The sequence below is a fragment of the Epinephelus lanceolatus genome, chromosome 18 (assembly GCF_041903045.1).
Source record: "Epinephelus lanceolatus isolate andai-2023 chromosome 18, ASM4190304v1, whole genome shotgun sequence".
In the NCBI taxonomy this organism is placed as follows: domain Eukaryota; kingdom Metazoa; phylum Chordata; class Actinopteri; order Perciformes; family Serranidae; genus Epinephelus; species Epinephelus lanceolatus.
Genome location: NC_135751.1, coordinates 4,090,207 through 4,112,583, shown reverse-complemented (window position 1 = coordinate 4,112,583; position 22,377 = coordinate 4,090,207). Strand labels below are relative to the sequence as shown.

General features: G+C 40.1%; 1 protein-coding gene across 3 annotated transcripts in view; it reads left to right on the top strand.

Moving 5' to 3' along the window:
* The window catches only part of LOC117268764 (TANK-binding kinase 1-binding protein 1-like), a 119,648-nt gene that overhangs the window by 81,330 nt on the left and 15,941 nt on the right, over nt 1-22,377 (top strand). For all 3 annotated transcript variants that reach the window (XM_033645439.2, XM_033645440.2, XM_033645437.2), the window contains exons 4-10: nt 6,366-6,470; nt 6,596-6,746; nt 8,347-8,540; nt 11,389-11,456; nt 11,545-11,654; nt 20,728-20,918; nt 21,000-21,281. In XM_033645439.2, the coding sequence (XP_033501330.1) occupies nt 6,366-6,470; nt 6,596-6,746; nt 8,347-8,540; nt 11,389-11,456; nt 11,545-11,654; nt 20,728-20,918; nt 21,000-21,281 (1,101 nt within the window). The remainder of the gene's footprint in view (nt 1-6,365; nt 6,471-6,595; nt 6,747-8,346; nt 8,541-11,388; nt 11,457-11,544; nt 11,655-20,727; nt 20,919-20,999; nt 21,282-22,377) is intronic.

Here is a 22,377-nt window from a genome sequence, read left to right as displayed (position 1 = left end):
GCCAAATTATGATTAGGTTCTTTACATGGTTCTGCATTTACACTATCTCACTTATATGGTCAGATGGACCAATAGATGTACTTGGTATTCATATTCCAAAACAGATGGATGAACTTGTTAAAACTCATTTTGAACGCAAGCTTCAAAAAATGGAGAAGATCGTATGTCCATGGAAATCAACATTATCCTTGTCTGGTAAAGTCACCCTTGTCAATTCATTGTGTATGTCTCGATATACCTACCTGTTGATGTCTCTTTCATCTCTTAATGAAGTTTTCTTTAAAAAAGGTATAATCAAGTTGTATTTGATTTAATATGGAATAACAAACCAGAAAAAAATAAGCGTAAATATTTGTATAATGGTTTTATTTGTGAAATTCATTCATTTAAATACAAACTTTTTCCATTTGTCCAGATTTCAAAAACCCATTTTCAATGTATACAAGATATTCACCAATCTATCACCGTTTTTTGAAGACATGGTTCAAGCTTGGTTACACTTCCAATATTTTCCACTAGACTCTGCTGATGCCATTTTGCATCAAATGTTATGGTTTAATTCCTGTATATTACCTATTTTTTGGGAACAATTTGTTCAAAAGGGCATTCATTTTATAAATGATATGACAGATGTGAATGGTAATATCTATTCATATGAAACATTTTTTGAAACATTTGAAGTATTCTGTTCAGAATGCTAATATTATCAATTAGTAGCTGCAGTACCTTTGGCTTGGAGAAAAAAAGTGAGAAATGCTGCAAGGAAACTGTTGTTGTGAAAACCTGCCATTAAAAACTGTCGTTGGCTTAAAAGAAGTAAGATCAATGCTTTTATGTACAAATTATTTTTGAGGGCATATGATTTAAATGACAAACCAGAAAAGTTTCAGTTGTACTGGGAGGGGATATTTAATTTCCCACTGCCATGGAGACATATGATCTACTTTATAAAGCTATTAGAGATTCCAAGTCACAATATTTTCAATAAAAATTCTATACAAAATACTGCCAACAAGAAAAAATACTTTTTGGTTGGGGTATGGAAGAGGATGGAAACTGTCATTTCTGCAAAACCGAAATTGTTCTTCAAACAAGAAGAAGTCCTGGAAGTAGAGGCCATCTGATTGAGGTTCAGGGTTTGCTAGATGAAGACACACTCCATTGAAAATGGAGAGAAGTTCAGGCAGTCAGTAGTTGATATTGCTGTTTTTGTCCATTTTGTTCTCAGATGTTTGTAGCACACAATACAGTGACTCACTCACGGTTGTTCAAGTTACTTGTTACAAAATGTTAACATGTAGGCTACTTTTAGGGCTGTTTGTCATTTACTACAAGTAAGGCATGGTCATGTTTTTGACCGTTAATAAGTCAGCAACAGTCAGCATTGCAAACATGTTACAGTCCCTATGTTCCCAGGAGTTTTTGATTACACACACACACACACACACACACACACACACACACACACATTTTCATATTGTGATGGAGATTAATCTGTTCCAATGTCACTGTTCCATTTAATGTTATCTTCATTATGAATTGTTATGAAACAATGACTTAAATAAAGGCTAGATTTTTTTCAGCACCGTAAATTTCTTTATCTTACTTCTAATTACAGAGGATAATTCATTCAATCACTATTAGAGCCAAGTTTGCCGGTAACAGTAGTTTAAATCGGTCAACTTCTACTCTAGGCTGCCATTACTCTATTTAAGTGCCATCTCATGCAATGGAATGAATGTTTGCAATGGAATCTAGACCCGCCCTGTCAGGAATGGGGGGGCTGGAGCCTATCCCAGCTGGCATTGGGTAAGAGGCGAATGTTTTGATTTGAACATGTTTTAATTCATGTTTAAGAACCCTAAAGTCCCCCAATTGGCCTGGTGTGTATCAATACACTGATCAGAAGAATATAGTGATGTTGTCCATCAAATTTAACAGCAGAACCTCAGCTACAAGGCTGTAAAAAACTTTTTACATGCCCCAAACTCAGTTTTAACATCAGCTAAATAAACAACAACAACAACTAACTCCAACAACTCCAAACAGCACCAATATCCCGACCCACTCGGTATATTTCGGGCTCTAACTCGACCACACGTTATTCAGAACACATGCCATTCATCTCAAATCAAAGCTGAGACTCCACTCTTTCCACATGTATACTCCAAATCACTCTCCCTTTAACCATCACAGAGCTACAGCCCAAAGAAGAAGAAGAACAACAACAACAACAACAGAATCCTCTTTGCCAAAATATATTTGTAATATGGCTCTTACCTTATTAATTTCACCATAAAATGCGCATTCTGCTGTTGATTCACGCTCTGTTCGCATACTACCGGAAGTTGTCCGTCATTCAAATGAATCTGAGCGGAAAAAAGGTTCCGGGGGAACAAAAACAATGACCACCCACAGCAGCCGACATCTCCCCACAATGCGTTCTGCTGACTCTGATTGGCTTACAGTGCTGTCAATCTCATTTTGGTGGATATAGCTTCATTCTATTGTCTCTAACGAATCAAACGAGGTGTCAATCACTCAAATCGGCCAAGCTGTCGCGGAGATAAGGGCCCCCAAAGCTCAGAATAGAAACTCAGGTTCAAATGTGGTAGGTGCATTTTGGTCAGTTTGGAGTGGGAAATAGAGTAAATAAACGAAACAGACAGTTCTATGTGTATACCCTAAACATCAGTAGGGATTTACAGAAACAAAAAATGAAAGATATAGGATTGTACAAAAATCACATGCAAACATGGTGCAATTTTGGAGAGCTGGCCTGAATTTTCTGTACTAAAACCTCTCTTATATTGTTGTACTTCACTTCATCAGAATCAACCTTTGTAGAGTTAATGTTCACATATTGCACTATGATGTGATAGAGGTTTAAAGCTGCAGCTGCATCATTCCAAAGGGATACTCATCCTGAAAATGCTTTTTTCTTTTAGGCGAACCTCAAAATATTTCATTTGTGCTGTGTGCCATCTTCATTTACTCCTCACATATAACACATATACTGATATTTACACATCTTTCACATCATTTCATTATGGATATGCAATTTTCGAGCAGAGGCCTATAAAATAGGGTCAGGGTTTTTTAACTTATGGTGATTACATGTAAATAGATGCAGTTTTGTTGTTTGTACACAGGGTGGCGCAGGTAAGATAGGTAAGGCGCAGGTGATGAGCAGCAGGTGTGTGACGGGGGAAGCAAACAGTGGCAGCATGAAGTGTGTGTAGTGTGTTGAAACTGAAATTGATGAATGGAAACTTACCTTTGACTGACACTGAACTGTTGAATGGACACTTTCCTGTGATGGACTCTGAAACTATTAAGTGGAAAGTTATCTGAGATGAATCATGGACATTCAGCGTTTTACCTGTGTGAAGGTGAGCATGTGTTAAAATAGATGGGTCACTGCACTTAGAGAAACCTGATGAATTGGACATTGGTTTATTGTTGTTGCCCAAAACACGCGTCCCAACAAGTTCTCCCAGTTTGCCCCTCACATGCCTTAAATGTAACATTTTTTATTGAAAGACTCTACAGTTAAGATATTCTACACACATCAAAGGTACATGCAGACACATAACACAATACACCATTAAAAATGTACAATTAAACAATATATGATACAATGGTGCAAATAGGCAGGTAAGAGTAATAAGTTATATAGATAATAAAAGAGAGCATCTCATAAAATAGTAGTGTTCCCTGATACACTCATTCTGTGTTCATTGGCTGTATGGCATAGGGAATAAAGGACTTCGTATTCACCTTATTTTTCACGGAAACACGGAGGCAAAACAGAACTCATCCAGCTTCCGGGAATCGCCTTGTTGAGTTTGGCTATATATATATATATATATATATATATATGTATATATCACATTTTTCACGTCACTATATCACCGTTTAGACTAATCTGATGTTTGTAAAGTCTATAAATACAATGATTGAACAAACATTACTATTTCTTTGTGCACGTTTTGTAATTAATAACATGGATATCGTAGATTAGCTGGGCTAACCGTTAGCTGTTAGCCGTTAGCCGTTAGCGGTGTCTGTAATAACTCAATAAACTGTCCGTGAAAAAAATATTTTTTCCAGCGGATGTCTTAGTTACAACATGATTGAGCTAACTGGAGTAGTTTCATGTCATATCCGACAACGGGAGGCTTTTAACAGATGACATCCTGATGTTAGCTTTGCTGCTGCTGTTAGCTGTCCCTGTCAGCTGCAGCCACTGATGCTTTCTAGACATCGTGATTTCCCAAAACTGAATAAATACCACACATAGCAACACAAAACTGCTTTGCTAGCTCAATTATGTTGTAACAGCTGGATGATTAATGCGTACATGCTGATTCGGGTGCTATCAGAGCCGATCCGCGCATCACTATGGCTTAATAATCAACTCAGTCAATAAAAACAACCCGTCCTGTGTTAGGAGTGTATGTCGCTGACAGAAAGAAAGAAAGAAAAGAAAGAAAGATAGAAAAGCAGCTTACACGTCACATATTTATTTCTCACAGTTGTGAGTGTGATTTTTCGCTGATTCGGTTCTGCAGGTTCTCGGGATAGATTGTGCTTTTTTGGTTCATAGTTTTTGATTGACGTGCGATTTATTCGCGTTTAGGGGGAATTATTTTTACCGGCAATTACCAGATAACGGAAACGTGGGCACAGTTATCTATATAAAATACACAGACTAACTAACTGATTGATTAACATAAACAATTGAAAATTGAAAAAAATTAGCTTGCACCATTAGCGCCGGTAAGGGAAAGCGGCTGACCGGAAGTCACACACAAAAACACGGAAGTTGATCACTATTTACTTCCATGTTTGAAAATAAGGTGAATATAATGTTGCGATTGGTTCTTGGGACCCTAAAGACACGCCCAGATGGGAGCAGCTCAAACTGTGAGAGTAATTGATGCGAGGCACTGGCAATTATATGTTTGGCCTTCCTGTGTACAGCATTGTCAGATATATTGCTGAGTTGTGTCTGTGACTTGCCAATCACCTTCCCTTTAATACTGACAATCCTAGAGAGCTTGTTTTTTTCTCTTTGCACTCACGTTGCCATACCATGCTGTAATGTGAAATGATAAAATGCTTTTAACCAGGCCTCTGTATGCTATTTCAGGTATGTGTTGGTGAACACCAAATGATTAAAAACAGGTGCTGATTGTCTCTCTTAAAAATGCTGTCTGAATTTTCATTAAAATTTAGGGTTTGATCAATATTTGTGCCCAAGTACTTAAATTGTTCTACTTTTTCTACAGGCTTATTATTGAGTATGACAGGGAGGATATGACTGGTTCCATTTTGTTTTGTTTGTATGATTAGTTCTCTTGTTTTGGCCACATTCATTTACAGTGTAGGAGCCAGAATGTGTATTTAACCCTCATTGTGTATTTGTTTAGGCTGCACATGTTCTTTAGGTCACTTTCACTTCCTGTAGTAACTGTCTGGCACAGGTGCGGATGTGGTTTTACATTATTTTACCAGTTCATTAACTGCCATGTTTGGCTTTTAGACAAAGAGGGCAAGTGTTGGCTCTGATATTTTCTGTTGGCCGTAATCATGCAATCGCGTGATCACATCATTAATACTTTGTTTAATCTCATTTTGCTTTAGTTATCCAGTTTATTTAATATATCACCATAAAACGCATTGTTGAACTTCAGTATGAATTTTTTTGAACAAGTCACAGTTACTGTAAGAGCCTACTCAGCCTCCTAGCGGCTTTATTTATTGATAGTAGTCACTACATCCAATAAACTTGCCTGACACCAGTCCTGAAGAACAGTGACCTCGCTAAAGTAACCCTCGTCATGATCTTTCAGGAGAAGACCAATGGTACTCAGCTGATTGCAGCCAAAAGGTCTTCTGGTAGGAGGGGAAATTCTGAATGGCTGAATCTGTAAGGTTAACAGCTCACCAGCATTATTTACAACTGATTTATCAGATTATGCTGCTTTCTTTGGCTTTGGGAACATATGGTGAGTCACAGCTGAGCTGACAGGGCTCCACTACTAAAAGCTACTGATTTCAGGCAGTGAAGATGTTGAGCACAGTCCATTCACTTTGAAAATTAGTTGATACAGATTTGTTGATACATTTATTTATGTGGTAAATGACAGTGTCCTAAACCTAACCTGGATTTTATTCTGATGTGAGACAACTGAAATTACAAGTATAAATCACGCCTATAGCCATGTGGCTAATTTTGCAGATTTCACCAGTTAACTTAGAAAGGACTGTGGTATCAATGAGAGGAAGGATGGACAGAACAAAGACCCAATTTATTGTAAACCAGAATTATCTGTTAAAACAAAGTCCCTATGTTTCAGCTTCAGAAGAGTAAGGAAAGAGAGGAGAGGTTGGAGGAAGTCATCCAGGCTTATGAGAAGATTCACTTGGAGAAAAGCAATGTCCAGAGAGACCTAGACAAGATGGTAAACATTTACAAATACACACACAAATACCTACGTTTCCTTGTAATAATATTCAATGCTAGTGTTAAGCAGCAATTTCCACGTGTGTGTGTGTGTGTGTGTGTGTGTGTGTCTGTGTGTGTCAGACAACTCTGGCAGAGCAGCACATGGAGAGGATCTGCAGTCTGGAGTCAGCTCTCAGACAAAGAGAAACTTCCCTTCAGAAACTTAGCGCTCAACTCCGCAGCAAAGATGCGCATCAGTCTCAACTCCACGCCAGCCTGAACGTACCAAGAGGTGGGTTCTGTCTGGATCAGCAGTAGACTCAGTTAGATCATGATGGTATTAGCAGTTGTAGAAGGATCAGTAATAATAATACCAGTAGTAGTAGCAGAAAGCAGTATCACTCATAATAATAGAAGTATTAGCAGCAGTGCGACCAGCTATATATCACTACCGCTTGCTTAAAGCGTCAGGTCACCCAAATGAACCCTCCAATCTCTTCCTACAGTACCTCAAGACTCAGTTTCAGTTAGGAGTTAAATCCAAAAAATTTACAATTGACGATTTACTAATCCCCACCCCTTACTGTCGCTCTCTGTTTCAACCTTCCCTTTCTTGCACATGCAGGTTACAGTGATAACAAAGGCAGGTTTAACACTGAAATTTGTAGTATTTTTTTAAACGGTGGGTCCTTGATTTCAGACAATGGTAAAGTCAAAGTCAAACTTTATTTATAAAGCACATTTAAAAACAACCTCAGCTGACCAAAGTGCTGTACAGTTATTGAAATATAAAATAATCATACACAAATATCATAATAAATAAAACAAAGGAAATAGTAAGGGCTCAATTTAAAAAACTAAAAATTAGATTAAAAAAGGGAAATAAAAGAGTAAAAAGAGTAAAAAGAGTAAAAGCCAAGGATTCTTGCCTAGCAGGGACTGAACGCCAAGGAGAAAAGATGGGTTTTCAGTAATGTTTTAAAGTGCTCAACAGACTGTGCAGCTCTAACCTGGAATGGTAGGCTGTTCCACAGCTTTGGGGCCGCCACTGAGAAGGCTCTGTCCCCATGAGTAGAGAGTCTGGACCGAGGTACTGCCAGGAGCAGCTGGTTTGACGACCTAAGTGCTCTAGAAGTACTGTGAGGCTGTACAAGCTCTGATAAATAAGACGGTGCCAGACCATTTAAACACTTAAAAACAATTAATAAAACCTTGAACTGGATCCTAAAATTAACAGGCAGCCAGTGCAAAGATGCAAGGACAGGACTAATGTGATCACGCCGTTTCTTTCCAGTCAGCAAGCGGGCAGCTGCATTTTGGACTACCTGTAAACAGCGCAGTGCTGACTGGTCAAGACCAACAAACAAAGAGTTACAGTAGTCTAGGCGTGATGTAACAAAGGTGTGAATAACTTTCTCAAAAACATGTAAAAGGATATATTAATAATTCAGGAGTTAAAGTTTACTCTTCCACCGATATCATTGTGACTTGTAAATGGACTTGCATTTGTATAGCGCCTTTCCATTCATCTCGAAGTGTAAAAAGCGCTTTGAATGTTACCATTCAAAGCGCTTTTTACACTACGAGTCACGTTCACTCATTCACACCCACATTAATACACTGGTGGCCGAGGCTACCATACAAGGTGCTACCTGCTACTCAGTTTTAACACACTCACACACCGATGGAACAGCCATCGGGAGCAATTTGGGGTTCAGTATCTTGCTCAAGGATACTTGGACATGCAGCCTGGAGGAGCCCGGGATCGAACCACTGATCTTTCGATTGGTGGATGACCCGCTCTACCTCTGAGCCACAGCTGCCCCTTTGTAAGAAAAAACTAGAAGCAGGGAGAAAAGAGACTGAAGCTGTTCTGTGTGTGGTTTTGTCAGAAGGTTGTGGGCCCACGCTGCAGAGCTCCCATAGTCTGGACGCCTTGTCAGACCTGAAGCTGCAGCGCCTGGAGGCTGAGCTGGAGGGGGCGCAGCAGCAGGCCCAGGGGGCCTGTCAGAGGGAGAAGGAGCTAAGGGCCGAGTTTCAGAGGGTGCAGCAGGAGGTGGCCCAGCTACAGGAAGCACAGAGACAGGTAGGCATTATGGTGAGAGGAGTGGAGCTTCACACCTGTCATATTATCAGAATCATTCTCTACATTATCCTGACTGTGAGCGCTTTGTCACATTTGATGGCCAATTTTTAGAAACAATGTGGCTGAAATTCTTAACCACTGTAGGTGCACCAGGGCTATTTGCAAATGAATTGCTTATTTATTAAATAACATTATTCAGGACATGAAAGGACAAAATAAAATATAATGAAACTGAAGTACATAGATTTTTAATGTACGAGTTGCTTAGAAATTTGGCTACACATATCTATAAAAAAATCAATTTAAGAAAAATGATAGAAAATAAATAACAAAATTCTATAATTTTCTTATTATCACCAAATTCCACGTTCAGAGCCAAAGCAACAGTGAATCTATCTACTAACAAGCATAGCGTGTGTATAGTATGCCCCAGGAATCAGTCCTAAAACCCAGAAATGAGTTAGCATTTTTGCACTCCTGGTTCACTCGTCCCAAAGTCAGTGGGTTTTTTGAATGGGTTTTTGATTAGACGCCTGAAATAAGGTCTGTGTTTAAAACCGGTTCTACAACATAAAATATGTCAGTAAATACCCCACTGTGAATTTTGAAGCTTATATGTGTCTTTTCTGCTGACAAGTGGCAAAATGAGACTACAGAACGTCATCACGCTGAACACGGCTTTACAGCCTTGTCGTGGTGACGACGTTAAGTCATGCAACCGTGGTGTAGTTTATATCCTAATCTTAGATTTTTTACTTCTGGTGGTTGCATTTAGGCTTCAAAAATCATAAAAGTGATGTTCATTTGTGAAGATTACCTTGGTGAACAAAACATGTTAGTCTCGTGTAAGTAACGTTTGTTTGCCACAGAGCTTATTTTATGTAATAATCCAAAATCCCAAAGCCAGTGGAAAAGTCCCCTAGGTTTTTGATGTGATGCTAACTTCAGCGCCTGCCTACAGAAAAACATTATCTGTGGAGCACCCTCTTAAAGCCTGATATATTTTCTTCCTCTGTGCTGTGGAGCTTTTCTGTTGTAAAAAAAAAAAATCAAAAACACATCAGTAGGCCTCACTGTTGCATAGAGTAATATGTTCCTCCATTACCATGAACACACACTGTAGTTAATTTTGACTAAAATCTCACATACACAAGCCTGCTGCCTCTCATATATAAGCACAAAATATGTGTCACAAGAAACTGACATAATTGAAATTTGTATTTTTTAACTTGAATAATTGCATAAGTTGTAATTGATTCTATTAATTTGGTCCTTACCAACTCTCAACATAGTTCCACATTCAAATTCAGTTCTTGCAATTAAATTTCAGTTTACTGAGGTGCACATCTGGTCATTGAGGACAAGCAATCGAGTGCAGATTGACAGAACTCCTATCCTCATCTTGTTACAAGTACAAAATCATAATAAAGATTGACAGTAAGGTTGTGCAGTTAATCGTCTGGTGATTGCGATTGCGATTTTGAGATCAAACGATTTCAAAATTAATGAAATCGAGGGTAAATGCTTTTTGGTTACGGACGCCTTGAGATGTTATTTTGTCTTCTACGGAAGCCGCGCATGTGCAATTTTTGGGTAACAAAGCACAGATTTCTAATAGAAAAGGTTTTCTGGCAGAAAGCCCTAAAGGCAAACTGCTCTCATGTGCTGCTGCTGGCCACCAGCCTGCTGTGATCCCCTGTGGTGGGTTTGCAGGGTGAAATTCAAGTGGAAAAACAGTTTTCTCCCGTTTGTCTTTTCTGCCACTGCCTTTTTCAGTTTTGTACTCTTGTCAAATTCTAGTTGAAAAAATGAACTGTTTTTTTCTTGTCTGCCACTGTCTTTTTTGGTTCTGTACTTACAAACAAGACAAGAACAGGAGTTTGTGAGTCTGCACTCTATTGCTCTCATTCAATGACCACATTACGTTGCAAGAACTGAAGTAGCAAATACAGAGCAACTGAATTTAATGTCAGGATAATTGCATTCGGTTTCAACTTCATGGAATTACATTCCAAACGAACAACTCAGATTCAAATATAAATGATGCATGAAGAATATTTAGGATTTTAGGATACTCTGGTTCAAGGACTTCATAATCTCAATGGTGTGTCGGTTAGAACAGGTGAGCACATGCAGGAGGTTCCATTTCAGTCTTCATTTGAAGGCAGTTTGAGCTGGTTTGTCTGACAACAGAAGAAACGAATAAATACTAATTCACTAGATATCATGATTTCTGATTTGGAATAAAAATCCAACAAAGGTAATTTAACTTCAAACACAGTAACTATAAAACTATAAATTAGGAAATAATGTAACTGAAACTTCATCAACATAACAAACCAATAATGACTTTCTCAGGTTACTGTAAATGCGTTTAAATTAAAGGAAACTCACATTTCATATACTATACTCGAAGGTAGGATGAGGCTGGTCCACATGCTCCTTTGTTCTCCAGAGAAAAGGACTGCTACCTGTCAGCTGCTGCTACATATAGACTCTGGGATCTGCCAGGTAGGAGTGGTTAGGGATTTTCCATACAGGTAGAGGGGTGCTTAAGGATTTTCCACAATACAAATTCAATTTATAGTTGAATACATATTTCTGCCCATACAAATACTCAACAGAGCACCAAATGTGGATTGATTGATGTAGCTCCAACATCCAAATTAAGAGCTGAGATTGAAGGATGGTGAAGTGCTATACATAGATATAAACAAGAATTAATAATAGTTGTGGTATATACACTAAAGTATATAGACTGCAATAGCTGGACCACATGTAGAGAACAAATGTCTCAGACAAGTTGTTTAGTGCTGCAGCCTTAACCACCGCTCTGTGTCTCTGTCAGTCACAGGAGCTGTCTCCCCACTGTGAGCACTGTAACGTAGAGTGGATAAAGAAAGCCGGGGACGAACAGTGAGTCTTACTTAAAAGACAGTCTATGTCAGTTTTCTATTTATTTGTCTTTGAATTATTTTATTCAGTCACTCTCCTTATGTTGCAGGGTGAACCTGGCATTAGCCTACACTGAGCTAACAGAGGAGTTGGGTCGTGTTCGAAATTTGGCTGTGAAACAGAGTGAACTTCTGCGACATGTCTCACAGGAGCCACCTGGTAGGTACCTGAGTGGCTTCATGGTTTATGGACTTCATGGTATTAGTAGATATTTTAAAGGTCTAGTGTGTAGGATTCAGTGGCATTTAGTTGTGAAGTTGCAGATTGCAGCCAACTGAAACTTCTCCTGTGTGAAGGGTGTAGAGAACTACAGTGGCAAAAATGTAAAAAACATGAATGGCCTAATTTAGAGCCAGTGTTTGCTTTGTCTGTTCTGGGTTACAGTAAAAGCATGGTGGTACAACGTGGCAGACTCTGTAGACGTGACTAGCTCTGAATGTAGATATAAATAGCTCATTCTAAGGTAACAAATAAATGTATGTAATACTTTTTATATTTTATTCCATTTCTGCCAATATGTCCCCCTAAATCCTACACACTGGAGCTTTAAAGCAGAGGCTAGTCTAATGGTTAGACAGACTGCCTTTAAATATAATAGAAGCCTTGAAAAGGCCTGAAAGTTCAGAAAAATGGACTGAGGCTCATTAACAAAATGTGTTTATGTGTGTGTGATTTTTATTTATTTTTTTTAATTGCATAAATTCACCTATTAGCCTTCCCCCTAGTCTGAGTGGGCGGAAGTTCGTTGCATAGATCAGCCTCTCATTGGGCGGAACAAGCCACCCGCTGAAGTCCCGCCTTACCATCTCCGGGTGTGTAGCAGTTTTCAACACGTCCTTTACTAATTTTTGCGGTGTTTGATCTTGCGGGGATGTAGCCATTTTTTTGCCATGGTGCGCGTCCTGTAGGCGATATTTTTGTGGGCGTGTTACACCAAAACCTGTTTCCCCCCGGCAATATTTTTGCAAGCACACCATTGCTGTGGCACCTCCAAGAACGATTGTGATTGGTTGAAAGAAATATATAAAGCCGGGGCGTGTTTCTTCTCCAATCTTAAAGTGAGAGTCAGCGCAGCCAGACCTTTCTTTTCTTGAGAAAGGTCTGGTGAGCGAGACTACCTTCCCCCTAATGAATGACCGCAGAGTTCTATGGTGTTGCCTGATTTTGAGAGAACACACAACAGGAGCCTGTTATATTTCTTTTAAGATGGGTTTGGGCCCAGGTGCCAGTGGAGAAAAGCAGTAGTGTACCAAATAAATGAAAACAAAATTAAAATTAAATCTAACACACTTTTCATTTGAGCAAATTCAAACACATTCCAAACAGCATGCTGGGCTTTGCTTTCTGTACTGTAGTGTCCACGTCCATTTTTATTGATGAGCTTAGCTTGCCAAAAAAGGCCAAGGGAGTCAACCATGATTGTGAATAGAGACAGAGCACAACGCGTCATAATCTGAAAGCCACACCCCCAAAGGGGAAACGAGGCCCGCTCTCCCCTCACACTTTCCGCCTCCGTTTCCAGCCTGTTCAGTTTTCCCTACGTCCAAATGCTGAAAAGTTGCTGTGTGGTGGGCTGCACGGCCACATATTGCAAGTTAGACAGTGTGCGGGAGTCCTTTTGCAACTTTTTGGTCTTCTCTCTCCAACGCACCTGTCTTGTTTAATAGATGTGCAAAGTGTTTCCTTTGTACTATGTTTGAACAAAAGGTTGAATTTTGAATAAGAAAAAACACACACAAAGTGTGTGTGTGTCACAGCTTCTGTAATCGTAACAGCCACAGCTAAAACCATAGCCATAATTACAGCAGCTTTTCTTGACTTGTCAAATACCAGTGCTTGGTGCTCTCTGTATCAAATACCAATGCACTGAGGCACCCTTTAGCAGCTGAATGATACGCACCTGGTGGTGGCATTTATTGTCACTCTGAGCAACTGCCATAGTATAAGAGAGAGTCTGCATAGGGCTGGCAGGAGGTAAGGTAGACAGGCCAAAGAAACTCCTGACTTTCACCTGTTTTTCCTGTGAAACCAAAAGTCAATTGAGTTATTTTGATAACCACAAAGTGTGGTAATATGTGTGCAATGGCGGTTTTAGGGGGGAGCCAGCAGGGGCCATTTCTCCCATAACTCTGAGTCCAGCACCCCCGTGGTCCCCCCGCTGAAGAGTCGGAGGGGAAATGCAGAACGCGGAATGCAGACCTAAATCGTCTCAACAGGTTGTCGGTGGGACCACTTAAAGCGGCGCACCCACTGGTTCATGTGGAATATACCACACAGGGAGGAAAGGGGCACGAGTTTTCTAGTGTATATATATACAGTGTTTCCCATACATTGACTAATTTGCCCCGCCATAGTCTCCAAAAATCGGCCAGATATAAAATGCCTCCGGTAAATGAACGTCACTCTGTAGCGCAATGGCTGGAGTGCCTTCTGAGTATTCTTTGCCTTCTTTGCTTCAGAAATAGACCCGGCGCGTATTTTTAGCAGAGCGGAGTGCCGTGCTGCTTCTAGGCTGCGGTTGGTGGAGCAGCTTACATTGACTTGAATGGCCGCTATTAGCTCTGGCACCCGCGCCTTGGCTGGATTGCGCACACCACGGATCCAGTGGGTTGCCATAGATGGGCCTGTCCCAGAGGCATTCAACTACCAGAGGGCTTTTGAAATCTCCTTTTCGAAGCTGCGTACAATTAAATGCTCTGATTTAGGGTGCCGTATTTTGAAATCGTGAGGGAGGGAAGCAGTAATTTGTGTCTGTTTGTGTGTAATTGATTTGAGTCTTAAATTTTGTTTTCTTTTCATATTGCATATTTTGTATTGTTTTGCGTATCTGTAACTGTGTTTGTGTGTGAGAGAGTTTTAAAAGAATATTTTGTCTGTAGCCGTATTTTAAGTGTAACCCTTCAGCACAACATACCACTAGAGTTTTTGTCAGTAAAATTTTTCACACATAAAAAAGCACAAAGATGTTGAAATCTAAGCATAATCTGCCATCATAACTTGGCTCTCCGAATTCACCAGATTGATGCCTTTAAATCAAATATATACATGCCCCGAACCCCCCTACAGGGTTCGGAGCAACCCCGATAATTTCGAGAAGACACAAAGCATCTAACAAGCATCAATTGACATGCCATCCCTAACTGTCCAAAAGACACAGGTGGGGTACCTTGAGCGTCATCACTTTTGGTTACGCTGAATCAAGCTGTACCATGCCAATTTGCAAAGGCACACCCTTAAAGAGGCAACAGATAGCATCTTTTCCTAAATATATCATTATGAAAATAATGTGGGTTGCACAGGGTAGTGGTCACAGTAAAATCAGACTATCAGCGTTCACATAGGTTACTTAGTGGCTTTGCAATCTTTGCAATAAGCCTCTGCCACCGGTGCCGAAATTTCGCGGAAAAAATCTGCTTTACAGCAGGAAACGTGTCATGTATTGCGAAATTGGTCGGTCAGCCATTCAGGGACTGGAGCGGGTCCTTATGAGGAGTTGGGCATGAGATAGTTGAGTCACGAGCACAATTGCAGACGGACAAAGTTTGGAGACAAGTGAAAACGGCCTAGCAAAAGAAAATGAGCTCCTCTGTCTGAGAGGCAAAGAAGAGCAAAAAGGAGAGTGATAAAAGCTCAGTCAGGCATTCAAGAGATGGAGGGGGCTCCGTGACCAAAGAGGCTTCAGAACCGATGTCCAGCTAGCTTTCTTTCTAATGGATCAGTAAGTAACACGCAACCTGATCTCACAAAAATACATGAAATGACCACGACCTCTTAACACCGCATTCCGTGGTGGCAGCACGTAATGGGTTGAAATTACGTGCCGGTACCACGGAAACAATGCCAATGTAAAGTCAATTAGGATCTTTTTTCATGGTGGACACACGAATTCCCTGATTCAACAACGTCCTGTATACACACAAAAACACAAAAGTGTTCTTGATATTATAACGGCAAATATATTCCTCTGTTATAATTTCCCACCAATGATAATAATAATAATAACATGATAGTTCGGCTGTAGTAGATATTTGATATATTCAAATATTCAGTCCCAAAAACGCTGTTTCTAGAGAACTTGCTAAAATATCTGAAATTAACCATCATCCTTACTTTTTCTTAACATATTTCATCTAGGTGCAGTGTCATTACTAGTTCGGCTTTACTAGACATTTGATATAATCAGTAGATGTATCTTTTTGCGACTCTATTTTACAACAAGCTGCAAAAAACCTACTGTCCCAAAAACGCCATTTCTAGAGTACTATCTAAAATCAGCCAACATCCTTGCTTTTTTTCTTAACATAGTTCATCTAGGTGCAGTGTCATTACTAGTTCGGCTTTACTAGATATTAGATATATTCAGTAGATCTATCTTTTTACGACCCTATTTTACAACTCTATTTTACAAGCCGCAAAAAACCTACCGTCCCAGAAATGCCATTTCTAGCGCATTAGTTAAATATCAAAAATTAGCCGACATCTTTACTTTTTCTTAACATAGTTCAATTAGGAGCAGTGTGTTCACTAGTTCGGCTTTACTTTATTTACTTTTACAACCCTATTTAGAACCCTACTTTGCAAATCAGAAGAACTACAACTATGTTGCTGATATGTATCAAGCTGCATGGCACGGTTTGTAGTTTTTAAAAAAGATAAGTGTTTTTCCTAGATTTTCAAGTTGTAAATACTGAATTGTGAGTACACTGTGAACTTTAAGGGGATGGTAAACACACTTGTGTAATCAGATTTTAAATATCTAATCTCTAAATGGGTGAAAATTAATTTTATCCATATTTTACCCATATGTGACAGCACCCCCAGTTCTTGACTACACTCACATGATAGTTGAGGTCAAGAGCTCTATAACAGTTGGTCCCATGTTTGTACCCCCTTTGTACAGACCTTTACCCCCTATGTACACACACCAGCAAGCGCACTCACACAGCCCTCATCCCTGTCACACTCGCACCCCGCCCCCTACCTATACTCATTCAATCCCAAACATGCCACTAACTCACAGAACATTGACATTATAACAGAACACAGATAACAGAACATTCACTGCAGGGTCGCTACAATCAATATATATATGTCTATATATATATATACATATATACATACATATATATATATATATATGTATATATATACACTGTGTATTGTTTTTCGGCACTACCTTTTTCTCTATAGCTGATGTAACGTGAATTACTCCAGTGTGGGATCAATAAACTTCTTATCTTAGCCATCTGAGAAGATCAAATACATTGTTTTTGGTGCCTAACTGTTTCCCAAGTATATTAGTGCGTGTGTGAATGAATAAACGAGAGGCATTAACGTAAATTTCTTTGTAGAAAGGTGCTTTATGAAATAAAGGCCATTTACTTGTATTAGTTTACAGCGCAGCCTTGCCACATTCAATATGGCGGCGACGTTGACGTATCGCAGCAGCGGGCAAACTCACTCGATGTGGCGTCTACTGTAGTGTAAAGAGTTAATTCCTAATCAAGTAAAAGTGTTACACTGCATAAGTTGATTAAGAAACAAAACCATATAACCATCATATAACCATGTTTTATGTATAAGATTTTATAAAACCGATTGAAATGCATCCATATGTGTTAAAGCATTGTTATACATGTAAAAGTGTTCACAAATTGGAGTTATAAGTCAACATTGTATTCACATTACAGAGCACACACGTAACGTATCATGTTCTATATAAAGATGAGCACACACACATTCACATGTCTGTACTACCTGATGCACATTTAAAAGTTTATATTGTATAAGAGCACAAGGGACTGCATAAAGAAAGTCCCTAAGATTCACATCCCAGTCTCCACCAGCATAAAAGCAGACGCACGGAGAGCTGTTTTTCAGTCCGGTCCCGGGGCTTGACTCACTGAGTTGTATGTGTTGAAGCTTGTGAACACATTAAACTCGATTGCATTGGACTCTGCCTGTCTCCAGTGATTCTTTGAGTATTATCTAGCTGACTCCACGGTGTCAGATCTACATCAAAGGGAAACAGCAAAGTCAAGTGGAGGACGAGGTCGGGGGCCTGCAGGCCCACTTCCAGGCACCCACCTTTTCCACTACACTACGTATATATGTCTATGGTGATACCCCCCTCCCTTCCTTCTGTTCTCTTCTCACTGAGGCAGCTATTGGTGGACATTGCCCAGCTAAGTTAACGTTACGCCCAGCTAAGGGAAAACTGAACTTTGTTTCCCATTCAATTTGAGCTCCAACTGGCCACATCGTTTCCATACGGTACCATTTATTCTAGAATCTTGAACTAGACTGTTTACATGTGCATATTGGTATAATTTCACTGTGTCTACTGTTGTTTGTACTGATACTGTGCATATTGGTATAATTTACTGTGAGTTGTTTGTACTGGTACTGTGCATTCTAGTATAATTATTTGCATTACTATTTGTTTTTTCTTCAGATAAATCTGATAATTGTTGTTCAGTCTCTTTACTCATTTAGTAGAGTGTCCACACACCTTCTCATTCTACATATACAGAGAGGTATACCAGGGGCTTTACAGCCTACATTTTATTTAGGTGACGCCAAGCTGAAAAAAAAAAAAAAAAAAAACAACTAATCCTATTTGTTGCCTCTGTAAGCAGGCAGCTCTTTCCTTGTTTAAGTACCTTTGATATAATTTATATTTTTGTTCAACATTTTGTTATATTAGCCTATTCTTTCTTGGCTTGTCTCATTATTGATGTCAACTTATTTTTGTACAATTTGTATTGCTTTTCAGCAGTCTTTGTTATAAATTTTACAAAATCCCTATACAGTTTGTTTTTCTTTTTGCATGCATTTTGTAGTCCCTTTGTTATCCAAGGCTTTCTATTGTAACTGTCTTTTTGTTTACATAGTAAAAGTGGACAGTGTTTTTCATGCAATGATGAAAAATGATCAATGATTTGTCCAAAAACACCTCATATGCAGCATTTACCTCTTCACATAAACCCCTTTCCACTCTTCCATTAAGAGGTCGTTTCTGAACTTGCTAATTGCATCATCAGTTCTTACCCTTGCGTATCTATAGGCATTTTCCTCTTTCCTTCTGTTTAGTTGCCAGTCATATGTTACAAATACAGGTAAATGGTCACTAAGATCATTAATTATTAGCCCACTTTTTACATTATTTTTCAAGGTGTTTATAAAAATGTTGTCAATTAATGTTGCACTGGTCGAGGTTATTCTACTGGGCTTGCTAATCAATGGGTATAGCCCTCTGCTGTATAATGTATCCAGAAAATCCGATGTTTTATGTTTGGATACGTTTGGGATATCAATATTGAAATCCCCACAAATTATAAATGTTTTACTTTCATTTCTCTTATTTAATAGTTCTTCCAAACTGTCTTTAAATGTTTCTACATTCAACCCTGGTGTTCTATAAACACAAGTAACAACAATATTTCTCATCCTTTCCATTTCTATTTCCACAGTTATGCACTCCATTAAATCATCAATTACAGTTGTCATATATTCAACCGGTTTCCATTTCAAATCACTATCCACATACAAGGCCACGCCCCCTCCCCTCTTGTTGGTTCTATTGATACAGTGCAACTCATAACCCCCAATATGAAAATCAATACCCTTCTCTTCATTTAACCATGTCTCAGATAATTTACTTTTAAATGTGGTCACATATTCATTGATCTTAGTGAAGTTTGCACTGAGACTTCGACAGTTGAAATGTATAAACGTAAACTTATTTTCTAGTTCAACAGAATCTTTAAATTGTTCCTCAGTATAATAATTACACGTATCATTGATAGAATTGAACACATGGCTCTCCGGATCAACATCATTTTCATAGTTATATCATTTGTGCACCATGTAATCAGATTTGAGTGTCTCAGTCAGTGCGAACTATTGTGTGCGCCTGAATAGGCCTATTTGTCTCTGTTTTGGAGTTCCATCCATACCTTTTATTTCTTTGCTCGTTCATGCAGATCTAGAGAGTCGAATAGTATCTTAACTCCAGCCATCAGTTCACCTGCTGGCGTTCTCCTGCTCCGGGGCGTCTGCCAGCCCGCAGCCTGCAGCGTGGACTCCAAGTCTGGGTCCAGCTTCCCCATCTCTATGTTGATGCTGAGCTTGCGTAGGCCCACTGCTGCGGCTTGGGGGTTGTCAAACACCTTTGCTTTTCCATCCTTTTCAAATACTTTCAGTCTTGCAGGGAACATTGGGCGTGACTTGATCTTTCTCTCTTGAAGTTGTTTTGTTTCTTGTACACATGGGTAGTGAAGTCCTCATCAAAGTATATCCTCCGGTCATTCACCCGAATGTCTGTTTTTTGCCCAAGCGGCCGGAAGCACCCTATACCTCACGGTCCATTTCACGGTCCATTTCAAGGTTTCAATTCTTGACTCTGCTGCATCCATTCTCCTATTCAATTCCCCAATGTCCTCTCTTAGTGCGTTAATTTCCTTCTTAATCTCTCCAAAGTTCTCCGCTGTTTCCATGTAGAATTCTCTGATCTCTTTCAGTATTTCAGCAAGTCCCAAGGCTCCATCCAAACCCTCAGCAGGTTGATTTCCCTCAGGCGCGTTGATTGCATTGGGTCCCGTTTGCTTCGTTTGATTGTTTTTCAGCCTAAAACTTGACATTTTTTCTTTCTTTTGTGCTATATGCTAGTACATAATCATTTAAATAGCTGCCAAAGCTTTGTTAAAGTCAGAGTCTCTGAATTCATCCAAAAATCATATAATTTGGAGAACTGTTTGTAGCGTGCTGTAACTCAGCACCTGCTGGCAGCCATCTTGCATAATAAAGTGATGCAAGATGGCTTTGGATAGATGACTTTGTGTGTGAATCCTGCGAGTTATAATGAAGCCGATTTGTCTACTTGTGTTTGAAATTGTCTCTATTAAGCCATGTTTAATGTGTGTTTTGAATCAACTCAACTTTACAGCACTTCACAGAAACCCCACCACCGACTAGTGTTTTGGAGGTGTAACTGTAGAGTGACACAGACACACCACCGCACAAGTATAAATTCTCACAATGGCCTAGGCTACGTGTGTAGGCCACATACGTAGACTATGTGTGTAGGCTACAGTGTAGGCTCTGCATAGAACTGACGCAAAAGTGTAAATCCGCCTTATGGGCAACTAAGCTGATAGGGTGGGGTGGTGAGTTTTGAGTAGAGATAAAGCCGAAGTTTGTTTACCATTCTCTCTTTCTCTTCCTTCTGTAGTCTCTCGTCCTAGCCCTGCACCTCAGCGTCTCTCCCCCACCTCTCCCCAGCACCCCTCACTCTCCCCTGACAGGCTCCTCCCCAACCCCTCTCCTCCCCTTTCCCCAAACGATGGCCCTGCCTCCTATTCCCATCAGCCAACCTGCAGCCGTCTACGTGCAAAGTTCCAGGGTCGCCGTAGTTACTCTGAGGTGAGACTGGAAAATTTTGGTGTTTGGGGGAAAATTGGGGGACAGTTCCCTTGACTTTCTGACTTCCTCCTCCTTTTCCAGGTATCTGACCCATCAGGCATCCACAGGCCTCCAGCTAGGCTGATGAGAGATCCAGTCTCCACTCTCCCGAAGCCCAGGCCCCTCCTAGGGGAGATGCAGGGTTATGGACAAAACAAACCTCAGCTCCGTACCTCCTTGGTGGGCCTGGTCAGACCGGCCTCGGCTCACGGAGCTGGAGGGGAGAGAGGGGGAGGTGGTGGAGGAGAGAGAGCTGGTGGTAGCAGTCTGAGCAGCAGTCCACATCAGTCGGCTCTGGACCTAGGCTTCCCTCTGGCCACAGAGGTGAGACTGAGAGCTTCCATTTACTTTTACTAAGTCAGTGACTGTCCTCATTGTTAACAGTCTGCTTGCTGGAAATGACCTATCTGAGTTATCTGATGCTTTTCTCTGTGCCATGCCATTGTTCAGACAGCTCATTATTTTAAAACCCCAAAAGTCCGAAAAATGTCCAACTGAACCAAAAGCCCATTTGTCCCACATCCCGTTATGCCAAAAACAAACACCCAACTCCAAAGGCCTGTTGCTCAGAAATGACACACTTCCCCTACAGTTAGAAGGATTCATGGCCTGCAATCAGCTGGCCCTACCTAATGCTAATGTTTCACACCCTCCTTCCCCTGGTTGATTGGGAGCATCTTTGTATATAGCCTACTATATATTGCTGCCAAAACTGACAGCTGGTAACTTGCCAGCTACACCACTAGGCCATGAAGTGGTGTGAGTAGCCAGTTATTCTTAAAGGATTAACTCTGTGCCATAATAATATCACTGCTGCCTGGGATGACACATAATGCCAACCAGGATTGTTAAATTGAATATCCAACAGCCTACTTTCCACTTTTTTTTCTTTTTTTTTACAAGGGTGAAGGCATGGCCTGCCCTGCTCTGCATCTGATTGGCTTACCCAGATATTCATACCCTAATCCTAACCACTCTCACTCCTCATACCTAAACCTAAACATTTGAGGGGGTGACCACTTATAGTCACAGAGTATTACAAAGAATCAGTGTTGGGCAGTAGCGCCACCACAAGTAGTGACGTTACAAACGTAACTACATTTCTCAGTAGCGTGGTGGTAACTTCACTACCTTCTGAGTCAGATAGCTTTTCACTTAGCAAAGTTGATTAACTGACCGAGTAGTGCGTTAGCTTCCAAAAGTTACAAGCTCCTTTTCCCAGGAAAAGCAGACTTTTTTTCTGAGCAGGTCTGGATTAAAGTAAGGATAATAAAAATGAGGATAAGTAATGTGACTGACGTCAGCACCACCCCAAGGCTTGTAGACGAGGGAAGCACTTTCACGTGACATCACATAGCAATCCTTCAGTTTATTTTTCCTGCCGCTTTGCTATTGGCTTGTCTTGGCAATAACCACCCTC